At 34.9% G+C, this 20,247-nt stretch overlaps 1 protein-coding gene across 1 annotated transcript in view; it reads left to right on the plus strand.

Annotated features, from left to right (window-relative positions):
- LOC107667272 (galactose-1-phosphate uridylyltransferase-like) overlaps window positions 1-20,247 on the plus strand; it is a 122,684-nt gene that overhangs the window by 56,399 nt on the left and 46,038 nt on the right. Inside the window, exon 8 of the mRNA XM_016458902.1 lies at window positions 15,721-15,853. Coding sequence (XP_016314388.1) covers window positions 15,721-15,853 — 133 coding nt within the window. The remainder of the gene's footprint in view (window positions 1-15,720; window positions 15,854-20,247) is intronic.

Raw genomic sequence — 20,247 nt, forward strand, 5'->3', positions numbered from 1 at the left:
GGAGCTCAGAAATTGCCAGTGGAGTCCTGCTCGGGTGGTACGGTTGTGATCAAAGCACTTTTTTATCAAATATGTCATGCTTTTTTTTCTCAGCACGATTCCTATTAGTTTAATCAGACTCGAAAAAGGTGTTAAATGAGTTATTGGCTGTGCAACAATTGTAGTTTGATTTGAACAGCTAGAGTGTAGTGCATCTCATAGTGGTTTGATTCCAAACCCTAGTGAGCTGACTTGCCTAGATAGGCAGCTGTCTTCCAGCTGGCATTCTAATCGCCTTAAAAGTGACTGATTTGGAACGCACTGCTTAAGCAGCATCTCCACGGGTCATACAAATAGTGCTCCTCATGCATAGAATGCAAGGACATTTGTACAATAGTGGGCAATAGTTTCTGGAAATTAAAATTCCATTAATTTTCTACATAGGGAAGCTGATTTTAATCATTACTTACAAACCTTTAAAGACAGACCTGTTGTGAGTGATGAGGTTGTTAATCGATGGTAGATGCTTTTTTTTAAAATCTGAATTCCTAGTTAAAAAAAAAACTACATTACCCATGATGCTGTAGTGAAAATTAAATATTTAATTAGATAATAATTAGATATTAAAGGGATATTCACCCAAAAATGAAAACTGTTATGATTTCTCATTCCAAACTTCAGTTTCTTCTGTAGAACACAAGAAGATATTTTAAAGACTTTTCCCAAAACATTTTTTTTTCAGTTCTTTTGTGTTCATAATTTCCAACTGTCACTTTAAATAGTGATTAACTATAAATCGTTTTATTTATTTATTTTATTGTCTTATTAAATCTTGCTTTGTCTGCAATCTTGGATGATTTTCTTGGATGAAATAACGTTTCTTTTGTAAGAAATTGCATTGAATTGTTGCATTAACTTAACTTGGCAGTACTGTGTTCAAACCTTTCATTATCATGATTACACGATTACACTCTTCTATCCAAACAAAACGCACTAATGTAACAAAACTATAATGCAGCCAAGACATTTCTGCAAACAACAAAATCTACTAATGCACATATAATGATTGTCCATCAAATGGACTGCATCAGAATTGTCAAACTTCAGTTTCTTCTGTAGAACACAAGAAGATATTTTAAAGACTTTTCCCAAAACATTTTTTTTTTAGAATATGTTCTTTTGTGTTCATAATTTCCAACTGTCACTTTAAATAGTGATTAACTATAAATCGTTTTATTTATTTATTTTATTGTCTTATTAAATCTTGCTTTGTCTGCAATCTTGGATGATTTTCTTGGATGAAATAACGTTTCTTTTGTAAGAAATTGCATTGAATTGTTGCATTAACTTAACTTGGCAGTACTGTGTTCAAACCTTTCATTATCATGATTACACGATTACACTCTTCTATCCAAACAAAACGCACTAATGTAACAAAACTATAATGCAGCCAAGACATTTCTGCAAACAACAAAATCTACTAATGCACATATAATGATTGTCCATCAAATGGACTGTATCAGAATTGTCCAAAATTACGGCATGGCCATCTGCCACATGAAAGTCAGAACAACTGGTTCCAAGCTTAAGCAAATTTCATCCCAATTTTAGTGTATGTGTTCATTTCTGATGGTTTTAATCAGTGAATCCCATGTGTTCATTAGTTGGATGCATGTGTTTTGAAATGCAGACACTGGTTTTGGGACAAACCCAAACATCGATGCAAAGAACGGAGGCATTCTGAATCCAGAAAGCTTGCACATTAGCAGAAACCTCCGCCAACTTTTGGAAAATATCCCATTAATGTTTGCCAGGTGTTTGTTCCTTTTACATGCAAATTGAAGTCTGTGAGGTTATGCGGAATGATTTTAGATTACCCCCATCATGCCTCAAAGATTACGTCGATCATATCACGTCAACCCTGGCAGAGGAGAGTAATCGCTGATATTTCCACCCTGGGCAGTTTATTTTCAGAAGACCGTAAAATGTTTGGTTGAGTCTCACAAGGTAATGCTATTCAACTGGAATTTGTTTGCTCTTTCCCAGATCAACTAAACTACAAATTGTATGGAAGGTGGAACCTGTCCTAGTAGAAGGGATTCATAATTTGGAATTATCTGGGTTCCAGTACTAAAAAAACTAGATTTTGACATTTTCTGAAGCAAAAACTCACTAGAAAATTCTTAAATCTCAGCCTAGTTCAGCCAAAAAAGAAAATTCTGTCATAATTTACTCACCTTCATGTCGTTCCAAACCCATAAGACTGGAAGTCAGTGGCTCCTAATGATATTTGGACTTTTTAAAACATCTTCTTCACGGAAGAAAGTAATACAGGTAATTGATGAAAGAATGTACTGTTTGGGTTTGCTATCTCTTTAAGTTAGTATTAAAATGGCAAGGAAAACTCCCTTGAAAAAAACCTTGAACAGAAGCCAAAGCTGTGGTCCTTCCACCTCTGTTGAATCCATGGAATGGATGATTCATTTTTTTTCATGACCGTGAACCATACAAATCCAGAATCAAAACAGTCAACAAGACTCATATGAAGGTTAAAGGTCCAGTTTCTCCAGATAAAGCAAATATGGGAAGCATAAATAACAGGAAACAGCCTTGGGACGGATGCAATGTGGGCTGAGATGAAGAAAACGCTAATGATTTCTAAGGTCAGAAGGATCTAGTAGTAGTTGATCATCTGCATGAATAATAATGGTTACTAGGTTCACGGTGTCACATGAAGTGCATATTTATGTACTATTTAAGACTGCTAAAACTAAAGCAGATGATGCTTGGAGCGTCTGCCATCTTGACTTTTCTCATGCAGTCATTGAAGATTCTCATAAAGCAAAGGTGAGAAGGTTAATTTGCCTTCACACAGACGTTCAAGGTTTTGAACCTGCGTTTCAGCAATGCTTCAGCACATTTTTTTGTGATTGCAAACTCAAACTAACCTCTTTTCTTATATGCATAGCACTTTTACATTAGTGGTTCTCAGTGAATGGGTCTTTGGTGTGGTCACGTACAACAGGCAGAAGCTATGATAAATGCAAATAATAACATAAAAAGGCTTATCAACTTGTCAAAGGGAAGAGAAAATCCCACCCCATCATTTGTTGTTGATGTCAAAGGCTGTGCATCCAATCAAACTACTTTCAGGCACAAATTTCATGAACTAATCGGCTTTTCTGCTTCTTAGAGGCTCCTCCTTTTTTGGCCACGACAATGAAAATCTAAGGTGACCATTAGATGGCTTGAAGTTCATATTTAAAATGTAAAATGTACAATTTATTCATCCTCATGTTTCAATTTCCAAAGAATGCTTTCTTCTTTCTTCCTTACAATAAAAGTGAATATGGACTAGACTACTAGTGAATGGCCACTGAGCACCAGAAATGTACAGTTATAAGTTATATATTTCTTCTGTAACCATTTGATAGCTTTGTGTGAGGAAAGAAAGAACATTTTTATTTTATTGTATTACTTCACTGAATTCTGGCTTGTTCTTCACATAAAGTCAACACAGGGCTTCAGAGCACTTATAAAATATCATCCACAAGTCATATGGACACTGTTTATGATGTTTTTGTCATTTTTTTGAGCTTGACAGACTCGGTCCCCAATCATTTTGATTGTATGGCAGAAAACTCAGCGTTAACACTCTTCACAGCATCTCTTTTCAAGGTCATAAAAGTTATCCCTGTATTGCCTTGTTTACTCCTTTCAGATATTACATTGTGCCATCTGCTATTTTACACCAAAGGAGATAGCTAAGACTCGAAAGTTGTCAAATTTGTTAAAGCTACTTATTTTAAAGCTGTGAAGCTATTGTACATTCACCTGCTCATGGGATTATTACTCACTTACATTGATGCTTTTGTGGCATTTTTTAAAGAGTCTGGAAATAAATATCACTTTAAAAAGGTTGAGAAACCAGGTTGAGAAATTTCATCGGCCATCTGTGCTTCGGCTTGATGTATCAAACGCAGGAGATGTGTTTATTCATGCTCTGTTCTTTATGCTAATCAGTGTTCCAGCTGATTCGTTGTTCGGGTCGTCTCTCCAGAGAGTCGTCGTTTTCGACTGACGTTCATATCTTGGCAGAATGCCACCGCCTTCCTATTTATGGTGTCATTTGCAATTTGTTCAAATATTAATGTCTGTGTGTTCAAAAGAAATCAAATTCAACAAAGGCAAGATATGACAGGAAATACTGATCGTAATGTTAACACCCAATCAATAATAATTAGCATTGCCTCGCTTCGTTTTGAGACTGATCATTGTGTTTAATTCTGAATTTTCCCAAAGGACTCGTTGAAAAACTCATTAGGCAATTTTCAGAACCACACTTTGCACATCCTTCACCCTCAGAAGAAAATTGTGTAGCTTTCTTCAGGAAGATGTTAAAGACGTTGCCTTCACCAATGAGGAAGTGAGATACAAAAGCCCCAGGAAGTGTTCAGCCAAGGGCAAAGTCCCTCGCTGCAGTTTATTACAGATTGTTTCTGCATAGCAGTGACCTGAACCAGCCGTTGTTTCCTGAAGATTTCCTCACTATCTCAGGGGAGGCTGCTAATGCTCTTGTTTGTGGAACGTGCAGATGCTTCCAGCAAAACTAGATGTTATTTCTTAAACGAAGGAGAAGAAATTACAGATGAGCAGGAGACAGATTGTGGGATCTGATGTGCAGCTAATCAGTTCTGTTCAGGATGAACCAGGCTGAGCATCAGTTCTTGCCTCTGGCGTCCAGTTAGGCCACAATCAACCAGCGACAGGGAGCTCAGCATGACGACTGGTTTGTATGGAGAATGTTCACCTAATTTTACTGATATACTTGTCTTACTGTTCTCTGATCGCACCTGATTGGATTTCTGATTGGATCCTTTTTTCTTGGGTGCTCACTGGACCTTTTATTCCATGATTTTGCTGTCTGAGACAAACTTCAGTGAGAGCGTTTGCTATGAATCCTAACCTCAGATGAAGTTTTTAAAGTCATGAAATCGACAGACAGACAGATAGATAGATAGATAGATAGATACATAGATAGATAGAGACAGACAGACATAGCCATGAAAAAAATCGATTAAAGCCATTAAATCGATAGATAGATAGATAGATAGATAGATAGATTTCTTATTTTTTTGCATGTTTGTCACACTTTAATGTTTCAGATCATCAAACAAATTTAAATATTAGTAAAAGATAACACTAGTGAACAGAACATGCAGTTTTTAAATGAAGGTTTTTATTATTAAGGGAAAACAAAATCCAAAACGACATGGCCCTGTGTGAAAAAGTGTTTGCCCCCTAAACCTAATAACTGGTTGGGCCACCCTTAGCAGCAACAACTGCAATCAAGCGTTTGCGATAACTTGCAATGAGTCTGTTACAGCGCTGTGGAGGAATTTTGGTCCACTCATCTAGATAGATATAGACAGACAGACAGAGCCATGAAAAAAATCGATTAAAGCCATGAAATCGATAGATAGACAGACAGATAGACAGAAAGATAGATAGATAGATAGATAGAGACAGACAGACAGACAGACAGACAGATGGAGCCATGAAAAAATCAATTAAATCCATGAAATCGATAGACAGACAGACAGATAGATAGATAGATAGACAGACAGACAGATTTAATTTAGTTAATTAAGTTTAAACAATTGTTTTTGTATTTTACTGTTCATTTAACATGATTTATACAGTACTCCTACATTGTCTAAATTTCTACATTCTCTACTATTTCAATGATGTGACATAATATCTTTAAAGATAGATAGATAGATAGATATAGACAGACAGACAGAGCCATGAAAAAAATCGATTAAAGCCATGAAATCGATAGATAGACAGACAGATATATAGATAGACAGACAGACAGACAGACAGACAGACAGATAGATAGATAGATAGATAGATAGATAGATAGATAGATAGGGTTTGTATGTTACTATCTCAGTGTTGTGAGTAAATGAGGATGTCATAACAGATTGTTGACCTACAAGCGCCTAGTCAACGCTGTCAGTTCTCTCCCAACTGTTAGCTCAGATGTATATTGCACAACTTGACTTAAAAGAGTGTTGATGTCACACTGTCTGCCTCGGCTTGTACTCAAGATCTCACTGGGGCCACATCAAATATCTTGACAAGCAACAGTTGTAAATGACAGACAGAAATCCCCAGTTTACAACCACGTTTACTCAAACACCACTCAGTACAGCCAGACTTCTTTTGACTTTGTCTGGTCCACTTTGCAGCTCCTTCTGGACAAAAGCCAAACAGTTGCCAGATCTGATTGACACATAAATTGACCAGCCATGGTTTAAATTTGATCTGGACTTTAAGAAAATACAACTGTGTGTTTTCTGGCACACTGACAAAAACCTGTGCTCTTCTGACTAGGAAGTTCAGTATGTAACGATGACATGTATTTTGACATGTTTGAGCGTAATGTTGCATACAAAAATGTCAAGACCTGACTGAAATCACTAGCTCCAATTTTTCTGGCTGGTTTAATGCTATTTCTCACAGCTAGAGGTTCACCATGTCTGGAAAACAAAGTTGTGTTTATAAGATACAGTAATTGGTTGATACAATGAGCACTTCTGAGAAAGTATGGTACATATTTGCAAGCGTAACTACATTACTTGTATAAATAATCAAACTTGAGTACTTGTTGCAAAAATAATCAGTACTTATTGTGTTTTGATGAACAGAAATTCTCAATTTTATTCACAACAGACTGGCTGTTGGTCACTTTGCATGCCATTAAGAATGTATTTTCCTAAATGAATGTGCATAGTTATTTTAGTACTATTGAGATACTTTTATAGTTTGAATTAGCTTTTATTTTTATGTTTCCCATTTTCATTGTAATTTCTCTTAAAATTGTATTAATTTTGTTGTGCGCAGTTTTATTTTTTAATGGTTTTAGATGTAGTTTTAGTTAACTACAGTGTTGTCATTTTACCGCGGAATTGGGCTACTTTTACACTGTTGTCACAGGGTGTATTTTTAGCCCATGAAAGCAATTCTGACAGACGGAACCCCCAACAGAGGGGAAAAAAATAAAAAAATAAAACCATGACTGGACTAGTTTTAATCAGCAATTGGGGTAGTTTTGTTTCACTAACCTGGCAACCCTGGTTACTTATAAAGAACCCTAGCAGTCACATTTACTGTTGTTCTGCAAAAATTTACAGGCAGAAAATATTATTTTAATTGGAGTCTGTGCAATCTACAAAAAGTTCCCCATGCTCATATTCAAGTTGGTCTTACAAATTTGCCATGTTGACCAAAAGAAAGCTGCTTGGTTTTAAAGTGACAGTGCACTGTATTTGTTTCTTCTTTTTGAAGTTGTTGAAGTAGTACATTTTACACATTACTATTTCATTTTTTTCTATTATAAAATGTTATGTTTAATTCAATGTGTCTCTTGGCATTTCTTTGTATTTTGTATTTATTTATTTTTTTTGTGAAATAAATATATAGTTCAGTCATGAAACTCTAGATGGCGCAGGCTGACAGGTTGTTAATGTAACTGATGATATTCAGAGAGTTAAATGACTTGGCACAAGCTGATTGGTTCATGCTGCATATGCAGCCAATGAGCTTACTGCCTTGCATTTATATGGCTGGCTAGCATTCACTTGAGATTCCTGCAGCGCGCTTTCAGAGTTCTCTGAAACCCTCCACCTTCCCCAGCTCCACCTGTATAGATCTGCTACGGGCTTATTTTATATGCTATTTGTGCAGCAGCAGTATGTCTTAAATACTCACGGCACCGTATTGCCGTATGCATTGGCAGTAGCAAGTTCCTGTACTTGCTTGCAGCAGCAGCAATAATCTACAACTACAGCAATAACCAACAGCAGCAGCAATTCAGCAGCAGCGTAGCAGATCTGTTCTGCCAAGACCAAATACATTAACATTGTCATATCCATCACCATGCTAAAATGTTTGTCATGATCGAGAGTTGTCATGATCGAACTAGTAATTTCTGAGTGAAAATTGTTTTTACACCAAATTTTTTGTCAGTGTGCGTGAACTGTGCTTCAAGAATCGCCACACTATTGATAACATATAATGGACCATTTTTGGCTGTGAATTTTAGTGAAATTTTGTAAATGTGACCACACCTTAAAGGGATAGTTCACCTGAAAATGAAAATTCTGTCATTAATTACTCATCCTTATGTCGTTCCAAACCCATAAGACCTTCGTTCATCTTCAGAACACAAACTAAGATATTTTCAATGAAATACAATGAAAATATCACATGGACTATCTTTCTGGGCCTTGAACATTTCAGTTGCGTTGCTGTCTATGGAGGATCAGAGAGCTCTCGGATTTCATCAAAAATATCTTAATTTGTGTTCCGAAGATGAACAAAGGTCTTACAGGTTTGGAACGACATGAGGGTGAGTAATTAATGACAGAATTTTCATTTTTGGGTGAACTATCCCTTTAACTGGACTGGGTCTAAACCAGAAAAAAATGGATTACATGAGTCAGGTGGTCATATATATAGCTCCATATATAGTATTATTCAGCTAAATATACCTAAAAAGTACAAAAGACTGATTTGAAGTAAAGGTTAAAGTGTTGACATCATGACAGAGTGAACTTAACAAATGTAAAGTTCATCTGTCTGTACATCACATGACCTTCACGTTCTCTGTGGAGTCTTTGTGACTGTGGAAGTGTGTGTTGCGCAGAGATCCTCGCGAGGGTCCTCTAAGGCTCCGGCACCTTCTGAAAGAGATTAAAAGATAAGAGCAGGAATCCAGAAGAGTCACTGATATGTCTTATAGTCTTTTCAGCAGGTACATTGACTCCCTGAGGGGATAGGGGCGAATTTTTCACCGCCGGTGATAAGGCTGTCAAGGTATCAGACAAATTTAGTTTCACTTCATGTTCTGGGACGTGTTGATGTATTCGCTGTCATTACTGGCTTAAATATACACGAGTATCTATTGTTTTATGCATGAGTTTTGTACATTCGATACAGTGCATATGCAATTTAATGCAGTAATTATTTAGATTTTGTAGATTAACTGTATTTGTTTTTTGTGTTAATGCTTGCTCATGCTAAACTTTCAGCCTTAATGTGTGTCCCCTTCCATTTTTCACAGTTTTTCATCCATGAAGTGAAAACTGGGGTATATTTAAGCCTATATTTGAGCAATAGTGGTGTGAAACAATGGAAAGGTAAGCAAACACACACATAAAGGACACCCACATGTGAAAGGTTAAGCAGAGATTGTGTGTGTTTGTACAGTCATGTCTCATAGACAGTGGAATTCTCCTTATCTCAGCCCTCATTGGCATCTCTTCTCTAAACACCTCCATCCATTCTGCTGCTCCTCCCAGAAGAAAAGTCTCTCTGTTTTCCAGACCAACACGTGACACCAAGTGTCATTTGGCATCTTTATAAAAACACAAGCTCATTTTTTGCACGTTGATGTCTTTCATCGTATTATTTCATAGCTGGAGTTCAGATCATGTCAAGAGAGTTTGGACACTTAGATATAACTAGTTTGAATTGTTATTTCAACTGCACACACACACACACATTATATATATATATATATATATATATATATATATATTAGTGCTGTTGCGATTAATCACGATTAATCGTTTGACAGCACTAATATATATATATATATATATATATATATATATAATATAATAATATTAATTATAAGTATATTATAGAATTAATATTGTCATTTACATATTGCATTAAATTTTATTAAAATAATAAAACATTTTCATGCAAATACACAGATATGACAAAATTCCATCATACATGCATATTTTATATATAACATGAATACATATAACATATGAAGTACAAAATTATTTTTTAAAAATATGCATACTATTTTAATTGGATTTCTTTACACAAGATTTCCTTTGCTAAAATATATGTATAAAACTAAATTTAGTTAATGGCAAAGTGATATTTAGTTAGTTGCCAAACTACAGCATATTCTTTAAATTTAAGAATTTTAATTAAGTTATTCACATTTTTTTCTGAATTTATAATATGCACACCATTAAAAGATTATGCACATTAAATATAAATGAACATTTTCATCCATCATGGTTTTCACTCCAAGTGCCTTGCATGAAATAATGTGAAACTGTGGTGACTAAAATGTTAGATCTGAGAGCTCTCGGAGTTCATGCTGAATCTGCAAGTGGATTGTAAAAAAGATCATCTGATGATGGAAGTGCATTTGGATAAAAGATAATGACTCATCCTATCGACTCATAAAAAACCCCACGCAAGGATATTTAGAACATTCAAACGAGAGTTCCTGCCGTCCACCGTCACTGCTAGACCCCTCAAAAGTGTCGTTTCTGTGAAATTGCTAATGTTCTCGCTCAGAAAATAGTTAAATAATGTACTTGTAAATGGGGCCTAATTGGCGATTTAATAATCGTCGGTTGTGTAGTCACATCGTGTAACAGAGCGGCTTCTGTTAAATGTTTAATCACTTGAGCGGCGTCTCTCTCATGTGACTCGCTCTGATCTGAGCTTCTTGACTCTTGACAGTGATCTGGAGCAAGTTTTCACTTATTTTTGTGTTGGAAAAACATGATACTTGTGCTCATAGTTGACATTCCTGTCAATTTTTGGTGGAAATTTATCATGGCATGAGCAACGATACATGTGCCAAATGCTTACGTGCTGTTTTTGTCAGCAGTGCAGCAAACAGCGAGGCATTGTGGAGAGATTGCTCCCCGATTATTGTCATGGTGCATGTAAGAACATCTTGTACCAAAAGCAGATAGCAGTTGTTCTAAGTTTAGTTTAGTTAAGGGAAAACATCTCAGCGCTATGAGATTTTCATGAATAATTTGACATATGTATTAGCCTCAAAACTCAAAGCACTGAAGAACAGTGGCACTGGCATATGCTGAATAACTGAAATGTTAAATCCGTTCAGTTGCTGAGAAATGAAGTTCACGGCTTCTGAGACGAGGGACAAAAGATGACTGTAAAACTCTTTCTTTTTTGTCCTCTTTATTCATTTATTTTAAAATATCTCAATTATTAAATGCACACAAACAGTGACTTAGTTTATGATAAGCATGTTTTAATATGTGAATTTAAATTAAGATTTATATTTTTGTGGGCCGTGTTGATACAATGGTCCGCAAATCATAGTGAACAAAAAAGCCACATTAAAAGAATAGAATTCGGGAAAAAATTTATTTATTTATAAATACATTTATTTATTTATAAATAAATAAATAAATAAAAAATAGAATTGTTCAATAAAAGGGTTTATCAAATATATTTATGTGGTGCACCACAATAAATAAATGAATGAACGAACGAACAGACAAAAACAGAAACATGGGGAAAAAAAGAAATATAAAATAAAAAAAAATACATCAGAAATTATATGCAGACCTCCATGACTGTCGAGATCAATAAATCTTATAAAATATTAGATAATTTAACCTTTATGACAAGACAAAATTAGTTCAGGCTGTAAAATTTTATTTGGTGTGACTTCCCAAAAACTAGTTGATAATCATCAATTAACAATTCATAATATTTGTAAAAAAAAATAAATAAATAAAATAAATACACGTTCAAAATATGTAAATATGTTAATCTATCTATCTATCTATCTATCTATCTATCTATCTATGAAGATCATTGTGAAAGCGAGGCTCTAATCAGTCGCCATCACTCACTGCCAAACAGAGCTGCGCTTTGTCAAACGCCACCTTCTCATCAGCGCTCGCCGCACTGTAGCTGCCACACGTCAACTCCAGCCATTTTGTAATCCATCACTGCATGTCATGTTCCAAATCGGCCGTCCAATCCCATCCTTGGGATCTTACGGCTTCCTCGTCATCACTGGGATTTACTCAGGTCATTTTAATCATACATCGGTCACATTTTATGAGGGTTAAATTCTTTGCTTGGCCCTCAGCCTCATGAAAGTTCATTTTCTTCTCCATGACTTGAGTTTTTAATGCTGTGGTTGGGACTCCGGGCAGCGCCAGAGGGAATATTTCCATGCTTCTTTAAAAGTACAGTACGTAATAGATGCGACTGACAAACTGCAATGCAATGCTTTGTTTCTAGACATTTTTGACTGGAGGCCCATGTGGGGCACAGACTCGTTCAAGGGTAGAATAAGGATTTCAGTTTTAAGGAATTTAATCATTTTAGTTCCACTTCTAGGTAGAGGAGTAACAGTACACAAAAATTTTGGTATGGGTCGTTTGGTTCGTTGGCACGTGTATGAAGCAAATACAGCATTGGTTTAAAGGGGTCATATGATGCAATTTCAGTTTTTCCTTTCTCTTTGGAGTGTTACAAGCTCTTGGTGCATAAAGAAGATCTGTAAAGTTGCAAAGACTAAAGTCTCAAATCCAAAGAGATATTCTTTATAAAAGTTAAGAGTCAGCCACGCCTACCTTATTTTTAGCAGCATCATATGACCCCTTTAACAATTGCATGTGCAGAATTTATTTAGAAACTGTTTGTAATGTAGGGCTGGGCGATATGCTAATAATATTATTTAAATATTTTTTCCCCATACATATGATATCAATATTTAACACAATATTCATTCACCATTAATGGAGAATGTAATGCTCTCCACATGTTTGTTAGACCTTGTGAATGAATGTAAATATGACTTGTTTGTTCAGAATTAAATTCCACAGAGTAGCTGCCTTTTAATTTAGGGCCCCATGAAATCAATTTTATTTTTCCATATATTTTTGTTTTTCTGATTTATTTTTCTTTAGATTATGTTTTTTTTTTTCAATTTAATACAGATGTATCATCAAAAATGGTGCCTAATAAGTGATTTAATAAAACTTTACGAAACAATCAAATCAGTCTTTTAAATGTAAATGAATTGTTATATTTCCTTTTGATTACAACTAAACATTGCGTTTTTATTTTTTGTCAAATAAGATGCTGTACAACAGAACTATATAAAGTAACACATGAATGAAAAATATCTCGCTTGTATGATATTCCTTAAAAATAAAAATACTAATACTATTAATTTGAGAAGTACATTTTAGCATATAATGGTAATATATTTCTGTCATACTTTCTTCAAGCTAAACCGAGCTTTTATTTTGGCGGTTTGTCATGAAGATCTTTAAGTTCCAATGTGTATTTGACGGTAGTTTTTCAGAAACAAAACAAAGATATCTTGAAAAAAATCTTGATTGTATGATATTCCTTAAAAATAAAAATACTATTATTACTATGAGAAGTACATTTTAGCATACAGTGGTAATATATTTCTGTCATAATTTCTTCAAGCTAAACCAAACTTTTATTTTGGCGGTTTGTCATGAAGATCTTTGAGTTTCAATGTGTATTTGATGGTAGTTTTTCACAAACAAAAAGATGAAAAGTGTCTCTCGGGCTGTTTACACCCAGTATAAAGATGCATTTTCCTCAATCTGATCACAAGGTGTAAATGGGGTCTGAAAAGTTTTGAGCTTGTGCAAGCTTATTATCGTTATCAACATTAATTTTATCGCACAGCACTATTGTAAGGTATACGTAGTATAAGTGAACTGCTGTGGAAAAGTGCACAATCCCAGTTTTCCTAAACATGAGACATACTTTGTTTAGTGCTTCAAACAAAATTGAAAGCATACAGTTTAAAAGGAACTTGCTCTCCTGTCAGATGCGTGTGATGTTTAATGCATTTGAGATATGTTTTCCTCAGCGCTTAACTTACATCTTGTGGTTGTATCCTTATTTGTAAATGTGAGAAAGTCACACCAGTATTTCCACTTTGCAAAAAGGCTCATCCTGACAGCAAGTATCCATTCACAGATTTTACTGAAGGAGCGGCTGTCAGTAAAACAGACAGAGTATAATAGAATGAAAGCGCAACAATTCTGACTAAAAGATACGTTTTCCTAAAACGGAAGCACTTCAAATATCTTCCCCAGTTTACAACGATGCCATAAACTGCAGTATGAAGAGTGTTACAACCTTTTGCAGCAGCAGTGACAGACTTTTTTGTTATTAAACAGTGGTTTACTAAACAGAGTCTCTAAATAAAACGAAATAAATACATTTTATTTTTGGTTTGTTCCCTCTGCTTTATTGAAAACATACCCAACCGTCTTGCTCATCTATGATCTAAGTGGTTACGTGCTTGCTGCTTGCAGCTATATTTTGGTTAGTATTTCACATAACCATTGCACAATGGAAGAGGAGTTTTTGGTGGTTCTGATGGTACAGATTTTTATTTTACATGAGGTTTCACAAAGGCCCAGTTGTCACAATGAAGTTTATAGGAGGACAAAAGCTGGAGACAGTTATAAAACATTTGGCAAAGGTGTTAACCTTATTTCAGAAACATTAGAAAGTGTAACACAGTGACAAGTGTAACAAATATGTGGCACAAACCAGACACTTCTGCGTTCAGCTGTCGTGCCAAAATGAGCTACCAGAAGTGGAGCAATTGCAAAGACATGAGTGAGAGTCCAGCTATAACACTGACAGCCTTTCAGAGCTCTTTGGCTGAAATGAGAGAAAGTGTCCAGACATCAACAATATCTTCAGCACTTCTGGTGAGTGTTTAGAAGAAACAGCTTTTAAGACCAGCACTGAGTCATGTCTAGAGTTTAAAAGTCATTTAATGAAACCTGAAAACGTTTGGAAGGACATTTTGTGGTCTTGATGACTCTTTATTTGAACTGTGTGACCTGAAAGCAAAGTGCTGGCTATAGCGCAAGCCAAATTGAATGGTCAGCTAATGTTAATGGTAATGTTAACAATACAAAACTGATGTTACAATTCAAAAATGTTCACCTGGGCATTACTTTATTTTAAAAAGTGGTCCGGAGTTATTTTCTGAATGATGCTTTTTTTGGTCAATAGATAAGATTTTTTGGCTTTGAATTCCACATTTGTTTTCTTAAAATGCTTTATATATTTCCCTTACCATACAAACATACAAAATTGAAGTCATCGAGTGCAACAAGAATAGAGTCAGATACTGGCAGATCCTCCAGGAAAACCTGATTCAGTCTGCCAGAGATGTGTGTGAACAGAATACAACTATGAAGAAATAACTTGAACAAAAGAAAGTTGGTATTCAGCAATGGCCAAGCCAGAGTCCTTGAATCCTGCTGTAGAATGAGCTGAAAATTACAGTCCACAGTGTCCATCCAACTAATCTTGTGAAGTTTGAATGCATTTGCATTGACGAATGAGCCAAAATTTAACTGTGCAAAGCTCACTGGTACACAGAAGACGACTCTGTATGTCTGTCATTTTGAAGAACTGAGCATTTGTGAATCAGAATATATATTTTGAATCACGAATGCGTTTAATTTATTCGGTCACTTAGTCAGCCTTGGTGTCCATAAGATACAAAATGCAATGGTGTGACTTTAAAAGGATAGTTCACCCAAAATTGAGATTTCTGGCATCACTTACTAATCTTCATTTCGTTTTAAACGTGTAAAAAAGCATTTAAAATGCACTTGAGTGTGCACTTGAATGTGCTAAGTATTCATGTTTGTATACTTAAAGTATATATTATGTGATTGATTTTAAAGCTACATTAGCACTGCTTTCAGAGTCTCATGTTTGGAAAGTGTTGTTCAATAGCATTCAGAATAGCTAAGGTGAAACATCATCCTTGGCCTTTGGACATTTTAATAACTAGCATGATATATTGTTTGTACTTGATTAACTGTTTGGTCTCTGCTTACACAGGAGCGTGTGGTAGTGGAAAACGAGCACTGGTTGGTGGTGGTGCCGTATTGGGCGACTTGGCCATTTCAGACGCTGCTGTTGCCACGACGACATGTCCCCCGTCTCCCTGACCTCACGGCCCAAGAAAGAGACAGTAAGACTTTGAGTTTACATTATTCTTATATATATATATATATATATATATAGTGATTTATGATTTATATGTACATTTATATACAATTTTACATTATATAACTATTTTATTGTATAATTATTTGTGCACACATACGTACACACATTCTTGTATTTTTATATTTTTATAGAGAGAGAGAGATAGATAGAGGATTTTATGAATATATAAATTTATACTTATCTATTCTATTCTATTCTATTAATTTTGTTCATTTGTTGTCCTGTCTGCCGTGCTGCTGAGTGGTTTGCGATTGTAGCTCCGTGTAGCTTCGCTTACTATCACTCTCTGTTGTTTAAAGTGATCAAATATAACTTAATTCCCACCATATTTCTGATATTATCTTTCAACCTAATCTGATTAATTTGATCGTTCACTTTTATTCTAAAACCGCAAGTGCAGCGCATTAGCATTCATTAGCCGGTTAGCTTGTCATTCGCATTTGCATCTATTGCTGATTTCTTTTTTTCTCTCGCTCCGTTTCTTTTCTCTCTCTTGCTCCGTTTTTTCACGAGTTCACCAAACAACAGTGGTAAGTCAGAATCATTCATCAATCACGGTGAGTAATGGCTTCTTCTCCCGCTATTGTATGCACCGCTTGCCACATGTATAGTTTAGCTCTCTCTGTCAGCGACGAGGGATTCACAAGGGCTAATTAAATATTTTTTCCCCATACATATGATATCAATATTTAACACAATATTCATTCACCATTAATGGAGAATGTAATGCTCTCCACATGTTTGTTAGACCTTGTGAATGAATGTAAATATGACTTGTTTGTTCAGAATTAAATTCCACAGAGTAGCTGCCTTTTAATTTAGGGCCCCATGAAATCAATTTTATTTTTCCATATATTTTTGTTTTTCTGATTTATTTTTCTTTAGATTATGTTTTTTTTTTTCAATTTAATACAGATGTATCATCAAAAATGGTGCCTAATAAGTGATTTAATAAAACTTTACGAAACAATCAAATCAGTCTTTTAAATGTAAATGAATTGTTATATTTCCTTTTGATTACAACTAAACATTGCGTTTTTATTTTTTGTCAAATAAGATGCTGTACAACAGAACTATATAAAGTAACACATGAATGAAAAATATCTCGCTTGTATGATATTCCTTAAAAATAAAAATACTAATACTATTAATTTGAGAAGTACATTTTAGCATATAATGGTAATATATTTCTGTCATACTTTCTTCAAGCTAAACCGAGCTTTTATTTTGGCGGTTTGTCATGAAGATCTTTAAGTTCCAATGTGTATTTGACGGTAGTTTTTCAGAAACAAAACAAAGATATCTTGAAAAAAATCTTGATTGTATGATATTCCTTAAAAATAAAAATACTATTATTACTATGAGAAGTACATTTTAGCATACAGTGGTAATATATTTCTGTCATAATTTCTTCAAGCTAAACCAAACTTTTATTTTGGCGGTTTGTCATGAAGATCTTTGAGTTTCAATGTGTATTTGATGGTAGTTTTTCACAAACAAAAAGATGAAAAGTGTCTCTCGGGCTGTTTACACCCAGTATAAAGATGCATTTTCCTCAATCTGATCACAAGGTGTAAATGGGGTCTGAAAAGTTTTGAGCTTGTGCAAGCTTATTATCGTTATCAACATTAATTTTATCGCACAGCACTATTGTAAGGTATACGTAGTATAAGTGAACTGCTGTGGAAAAGTGCACAATCCCAGTTTTCCTAAACATGAGACATACTTTGTTTAGTGCTTCAAACAAAATTGAAAGCATACAGTTTAAAAGGAACTTGCTCTCCTGTCAGATGCGTGTGATGTTTAATGCATTTGAGATATGTTTTCCTCAGCGCTTAACTTACATCTTGTGGTTGTATCCTTATTTGTAAATGTGAGAAAGTCACACCAGTATTTCCACTTTGCAAAAAGGCTCATCCTGACAGCAAGTATCCATTCACAGATTTTACTGAAGGAGCGGCTGTCAGTAAAACAGACAGAGTATAATAGAATGAAAGCGCAACAATTCTGACTAAAAGATACGTTTTCCTAAAACGGAAGCACTTCAAATATCTTCCCCAGTTTACAACGATGCCATAAACTGCAGTATGAAGAGTGTTACAACCTTTTGCAGCAGCAGTGACAGACTTTTTTGTTATTAAACAGTGGTTTACTAAACAGAGTCTCTAAATAAAACGAAATAAATACATTTTATTTTTGGTTTGTTCCCTCTGCTTTATTGAAAACATACCCAACCGTCTTGCTCATCTATGATCTAAGTGGTTACGTGCTTGCTGCTTGCAGCTATATTTTGGTTAGTATTTCACATAACCATTGCACAATGGAAGAGGAGTTTTTGGTGGTTCTGATGGTACAGATTTTTATTTTACATGAGGTTTCACAAAGGCCCAGTTGTCACAATGAAGTTTATAGGAGGACAAAAGCTGGAGACAGTTATAAAACATTTGGCAAAGGTGTTAACCTTATTTCAGAAACATTAGAAAGTGTAACACAGTGACAAGTGTAACAAATATGTGGCACAAACCAGACACTTCTGCGTTCAGCTGTCGTGCCAAAATGAGCTACCAGAAGTGGAGCAATTGCAAAGACATGAGTGAGAGTCCAGCTATAACACTGACAGCCTTTCAGAGCTCTTTGGCTGAAATGAGAGAAAGTGTCCAGACATCAACAATATCTTCAGCACTTCTGGTGAGTGTTTAGAAGAAACAGCTTTTAAGACCAGCACTGAGTCATGTCTAGAGTTTAAAAGTCATTTAATGAAACCTGAAAACGTTTGGAAGGACATTTTGTGGTCTTGATGACTCTTTATTTGAACTGTGTGACCTGAAAGCAAAGTGCTGGCTATAGCGCAAGCCAAATTGAATGGTCAGCTAATGTTAATGGTAATGTTAACAATACAAAACTGATGTTACAATTCAAAAATGTTCACCTGGGCATTACTTTATTTTAAAAAGTGGTCCGGAGTTATTTTCTGAATGATGCTTTTTTTGGTCAATAGATAAGATTTTTTGGCTTTGAATTCCACATTTGTTTTCTTAAAATGCTTTATATATTTCCCTTACCATACAAACATACAAAATTGAAGTCATCGAGTGCAACAAGAATAGAGTCAGATACTGGCAGATCCTCCAGGAAAACCTGATTCAGTCTGCCAGAGATGTGTGTGAACAGAATACAACTATGAAGAAATAACTTGAACAAAAGAAAGTTGGTATTCAGCAATGGCCAAGCCAGAGTCCTTGAATCCTGCTGTAGAATGAGCTGAAAATTACAGTCCACAGTGTCCATCCAACTAATCTTGTGAAGTTTGAATGCATTTGCATTGACGAATGAGCCAAAATTTAACTGTGCAAAGCTCACTGGTACACAGAAGACGACTCTGTATGTCTGTCATTTTGAAGAACTGAGCATTTGTGAATCAGAATATATATTTTGAATCACGAATGCGTTTAATTTATTCGGTCACTTAGTCAGCCTTGGTGTCCATAAGATACAAAATGCAATGGTGTGACTTTAAAAGGATAGTTCACCCAAAATTGAGATTTCTGGCATCACTTACTAATCTTCATTTCGTTTTAAACGTGTAAAAAAGCATTTAAAATGCACTTGAGTGTGCACTTGAATGTGCTAAGTATTCATGTTTGTATACTTAAAGTATATATTATGTGATTGATTTTAAAGCTACATTAGCACTGCTTTCAGAGTCTCATGTTTGGAAAGTGTTGTTCAATAGCATTCAGAATAGCTAAGGTGAAACATCATCCTTGGCCTTTGGACATTTTAATAACTAGCATGATATATTGTTTGTACTTGATTAACTGTTTGGTCTCTGCTTACACAGGAGCGTGTGGTAGTGGAAAACGAGCACTGGTTGGTGGTGGTGCCGTATTGGGCGACTTGGCCATTTCAGACGCTGCTGTTGCCACGACGACATGTCCCCCGTCTCCCTGACCTCACGGCCCAAGAAAGAGACAGTAAGACTTTGAGTTTACATTATTCTTATATATATATATATATATATATACTTTTTTTGTGGCAATATGTAAATATGTGCCATATTATGTTGCAGTTAATGTTAGTCAAAATTATCCTGTGCTTGTGCAAATTTGAAAATAAAAACTATTAATTAATTAATTTATTTATTTATTCTTTCATTACTTTATTCATTCTTAATAATTAAACTTTTCACCATTGACAGGTTTAGCAAAAGACAAATAAATGGTAAATAAATGAATAGATAGATTATAAATTAGTTTCATCAATAATTTAATTAAAGATCACTGAGGCACTCTTATCACAAAATAAATGAATAAATAAATAAATATATATATATATATATATATATATATATATATA

This window comes from Sinocyclocheilus anshuiensis, unplaced genomic scaffold (assembly GCF_001515605.1).
Source record: "Sinocyclocheilus anshuiensis isolate Anshui unplaced genomic scaffold, SAMN03320099.WGS_v1.1 scaffold952, whole genome shotgun sequence".
Classification (NCBI taxonomy): domain Eukaryota; kingdom Metazoa; phylum Chordata; class Actinopteri; order Cypriniformes; family Cyprinidae; genus Sinocyclocheilus; species Sinocyclocheilus anshuiensis.